The 4,556-nt window shown below is 39.2% G+C and overlaps 1 protein-coding gene across 1 annotated transcript; it reads right to left on the bottom strand.

Moving 5' to 3' along the window:
- Positions 1–2,322: 2,322 nt before the first annotated feature.
- On the bottom strand, positions 2,323–3,285 carry LOC138032648 (uncharacterized). Its single transcript, XM_068880359.1, has one exon. The coding sequence runs from the start codon at positions 3,283–3,285 to the stop codon at positions 2,323–2,325; it is 963 nt and encodes a 320-aa protein (XP_068736460.1).
- Between the last annotated feature and the right edge of the window lie 1,271 nt (positions 3,286–4,556).

Genomic DNA, 4,556 nt, shown 5'->3' with positions numbered 1-4,556 from the left:
ATTAAAGTCTAGCTTTAACTAGCGAAAGATGTTTTGTCTCGATATTTTTTTGACCAACTAGTTGGATTTTACTAAAACGATTATTCCTTCGGCCTCGTGGGCTATTGACTCAGAGCCCATTCGGGCTCGAGGAATAATTGTTAAATATCAAAGCTAAGACATTTCCTATCTGTAAAGCAACTTAAGTAAATTTACTATAACCTCATTTATCCTTACATATCATACGCAATTTTGGCATGGGGCAGCACCTATATTTCCTCCTTGCAGAAAGTCCAGGTCAAGCAAAATCATATTGCTCGATTAATATTCTTTGCAAATACACGTGGTAAAGATACTGAGAGTGCTCTCCCATTGCTGAACTTGCTAGACATTCTCACCGTACATAACGTTTATTCTTTACACGTCTTAAAATTTGCCCACCTCTGGCACAAAGGTCTAACAGAACTTATATAAGCCACATGTTAGGACGAATACTGGCAAGCAGATGATTTCAGTTAAAGCTATTATACCTCAAAGATTTAAATGGGTACACCTTTCCTAAAAATATCAAACATTACTTACTCTCTAAGCAATACTCAAAATAACTGGTCTCTTGAAATTAAGCATTATCTCTCGCTCCGTATACAAAATTCTTTTCCTTCCTAGAATTTGTCCGCAGTACCTCTACTATATTTTACTTTACTACAATTATTATTTTTAAACATGTTCTATGTTTCCAAACTTTTTCTGTTTCCTTGCCTGTATCAAATGTAACATCAATAGGTAACATGGGGGCCAACTAGGAAACTACATGGTTTATTTGGCCACCATGCTCAAGCACTTTTACTCCATACAATGGAAACTTCATCGGCAACTATAAACGTCTGTAACTAAATTAAGTCACCACGTCAAGAGGAAATAAATTGTATTGTATTGTATTGTATGGTGATCTGACCCGTAGCCCTTAGTTTGTGGCAATATGCGTTTAATCGGTTCTATAGTTTTCTCTCCAAGTTATTTCTATCTTTCAAGATCTATATAGAAGTTGCATTCGAGATTAAAGATAAAATACAAACAGCGGTGATAAGCATGGTAAACTAACGCATTTTATAAACTTTTAGAATTGACGTTTTGTATGCTAGGCAACATACATTTTCAAAAGTAACTGTTATAATGTACTTAGTCTAGTAAGGGGTCTGGAACTAAGAAAAAAGATCTTAACAGTAAATTAAAAAAGAGGAATTAATTAATAAGTCAACAGCTTGCCACTGGTATCCTTGACATTAAAAGCTGTCTTAGTAATTGAAATGCTGAATTAATAAGGTTTCCTTAATTTTGCAATGAAAGTCAGTTTTGCTTGACGCAAAAATGTCAGGAAAAAGTGAGGGGCTATAGCCCCTTAGCCCCTCTCTCTCTGCGGTTTAGGTTTTAAGGCCCTCGTTAAAAATTTTCCAGTGGCTTTAATATGATCAGCAATATGGCTAGCGGGTAGTCATTTTTTACGAGGGCCTTAAAATGTTCCGTTTGTCATGGAGGCGTTGTTTTGTTTTTCCTTTGTAAAAAGTCATCACAATCCCAGCAACCGGCTTAAAATTGACTTTGGACTGCAGGGGCCGCAGAGAGAGAGAGAGAGAGGGGCTAAGGGGCTATAGCCCCACCCCCCCACTTTTTCCTACGGTGTTGTTTTCTCCTAAACACACTTCCGTGATCCATACCAAAACTTCTCCCCCACCACTTTCAAACGTACTCCGCGGCCCCTGGACTGTTGAGAGTGGTTCAAGCGACCTTTGTGTGGGACGAGTGTTTTGGAAAATTATCGGCTTCAAGTTAACGCAAGAGTAGAAACTGTAAACAGTGGACTTCAGGCGTTTAGAGATTTGATTGCTCTGTAAACCTAAGTGAGATAACAAAAATTGTAAATACCTTTGCTAGTTGCAATGTAAAATTCATGATGATTTGCCGCACCCACACTTTTTGTCTACCCTTGATAAAACATTTATAGCTAAGTAGTCGTTCCATAATGACTATAAGAAATGTTGGACACTGACTTATTTGAACGTCAAACGACGTTCTCAAAAAACTTGGTAAAGAGGTTTCGACCGAAAACCTTCGGTCATCCTCGGTTTGAATTTGACAAAAAAGCGACAGCTTCTTTCAACGGTTCATATTTGCGTATGTGTGTGACTACAAGCCTGAGTACACGTGATCTCTGCGCGAGACGAAGAACATTATGCAAGTGAAACATAAATGTCAGGAATTTCTATATGTTCATTACCCGCATTCTGGTCTCTCTTTGAATTCCAAGCCTCCAGGATAAGTCTCTCGTGATAGTCAACTGCCTTGTCAACTAGTGGCGTGGTCAACGTCAATATTATGGCCAAATTGGTTTGCGTATTGCGCAATTTTAGAATTGCCGTCGCAAACACGGACAGCTCTTCTATGTTCACTAAGCCTTGTGGCCAGAGCTCTATTCGTTTGGCCATAATATGCGAAATCGCAGTCAAGGCAGTTTACTTTGTATACAATATATCGAGACTGAAACAGGGTTGATTTGTCCTTTGGTCTTGAAAAGATTGTGCCTAAAGTGCTGAGTGGTTTAAAACCAAGTTTGATTCCGTTGTTGCGTAGCACTCTCGACACTCTTTCTGTTACGCCTTTCACGTAGGGTAGGAGAACAAATGGTGTTGTTACTTCATTTGTAGTGTTGTTAGTGTTGGAGTCGCGATGCCTGGCTTTGCGTGCGGAGTCACATTTCTTGATAAATTGCAAGGGATAGTTGTTGTTCATCAATACTTTCATAATATGTTGCTTTTCTTTGCGTTTCCCTCTATTTGTTGACGGTATTTTCACCGCTCTATCAAGGAGTGTATTAAATACTGATCTTTTGTGTTGAGCTGGATGATGAGAGTAGAAATCAAGATAGTTATCAGTGTGTGTCGGCTTTCGGTACACGTGGACCGGTATGCGACCGTTTGCTCTAACTGTTGTAGTGTCTAAAAAGGAGAGACCGTTGTCGCTTTCAGCCTCACTAGTAAATTGTATGTGTGGGTTAATAGAGTTGAGTTGGGCATGGAACTCCTGCACGTACTCCTTTGGCAGACAAACGTGGCTGTCATCGACGTATCTATACCACCATCTTGGAGGGTGGGCGGCCGTGGAAATTGCTCTTTCCTCTACAAACTCCATCACCAGGTTGGCTATGGTTGCACTCACAGGCGAGCCCATGGCGCAGCCAAACGTTTGATGATAGTGCTCCTTTTCATAAGTAACATAGCTGTTCCGCAGAACGAACTCTAACAATCGCATTATGTTTCCCTTGGAAACGTTAGTGCGCTCTATTAGGTTATTATCGCGGTCTAATCTTTCAAACCGTTTTCGGTCGAAACGTCTTTACCAAGTTTTTTAAAAACGTCGTTTGACGTTCAAATAAGTCAGTGTCCAACATTTCTTATAGTCATTATGCAAATTCCTGACTGCAATTTCAGCATATTTCGTTTAATCGTTCCATGTTGGAAGGTATGTGCTGCGAGTAGTTTTGAGAGTTTACAGTAGAACAATTGTTACGAAAGGGGAAGCTGGCTATTACAATTGTGTGCATAGACATAAACTATGAATTGTTTTGTAGCTGATCAGCTGTTGCGACATATGGGACTTTCGTCCAATAATCACATTCATTATATACTAAAACAGTGGATAGCGATGAACCCGCGCGCTGATTTGCTACTCAAACTCCGTATATCCTTGCTATTCACCTCCGAGCAATTCGCGCGGAATTTGCGCCCGTAAATGTTATAATCTTTGCACGAATAAATGAGTTAAAATCATCTTTTTGTGCTATATTATCTCACTGTTTTAGTATATACTAAAACAACTATGCACCTCACTGTCGGTGGCTAGTTAACAATTATTCCATTCGCCGAGTTGGCTATAACCAGTCTCATATCTATCAAGCGCGAATGGAATAATTGTTAATTATTAAATTTCTTAATTAATTTAAACTCCAGAAGTTTAGAAAGTACGAAATACGAGCGAAAAAAGCGAGCAAATCCGACCGAAATCGAAAAAACTTGATGATAACTGATGCGATGTTGTGTAAGACCTTGTGGTCACACAGGCGCAGGCTGATCACAAAAACATTTCTTACCTTTTCGCGTACCTCTAAACGTCGGAATTGATCCCAACTTTTCATAAAAACGTTTTTTTTTGCTCTATTCAGAGAGAAATTTCGCTTTCCGGTGAAAAAACTTTAGCTTGGCAACGCTTAGCGCCATCATTTACCAGATAAGGTCAAACTAAGGTATATGAGCTGATAACCGAGATTGAGTGAACCAATCAGAGCACGAGAAATGCATTATCTGTGGTTCAAAATTTAATAATGGTGGATATTTAGCTCGCCGCTTATCCACCACTAGCCACCTCCACTTCGGTGAATAGTGGCTAATTATTAACTCTTCAACATTATTAACTTCCTTAGAAAAATTCATTCAACGGAGAAAAATACTGAACAATGTTCAAAAACGACCTAAGAAACGTTAATCGCTTCAAAGTAAGAAAGCGAATGACAATTACAACTCAGT

This window comes from Montipora capricornis, chromosome 2 (assembly GCF_036669925.1).
Source record: "Montipora capricornis isolate CH-2021 chromosome 2, ASM3666992v2, whole genome shotgun sequence".
In the NCBI taxonomy this organism is placed as follows: Eukaryota; Metazoa; Cnidaria; class Anthozoa; order Scleractinia; family Acroporidae; genus Montipora; species Montipora capricornis.
This window is presented reverse-complemented; position numbering and strand designations above follow the sequence as displayed.

What these genes read in the sequence shown, in the direction of transcription:
- LOC138032648 (XM_068880359.1), bottom strand. Translation starts at nt 3,285, where the DNA reads ATGCGATTGTTAGAGTTCGTTCTGCGGAACAGCTATGTTACTTATGAA.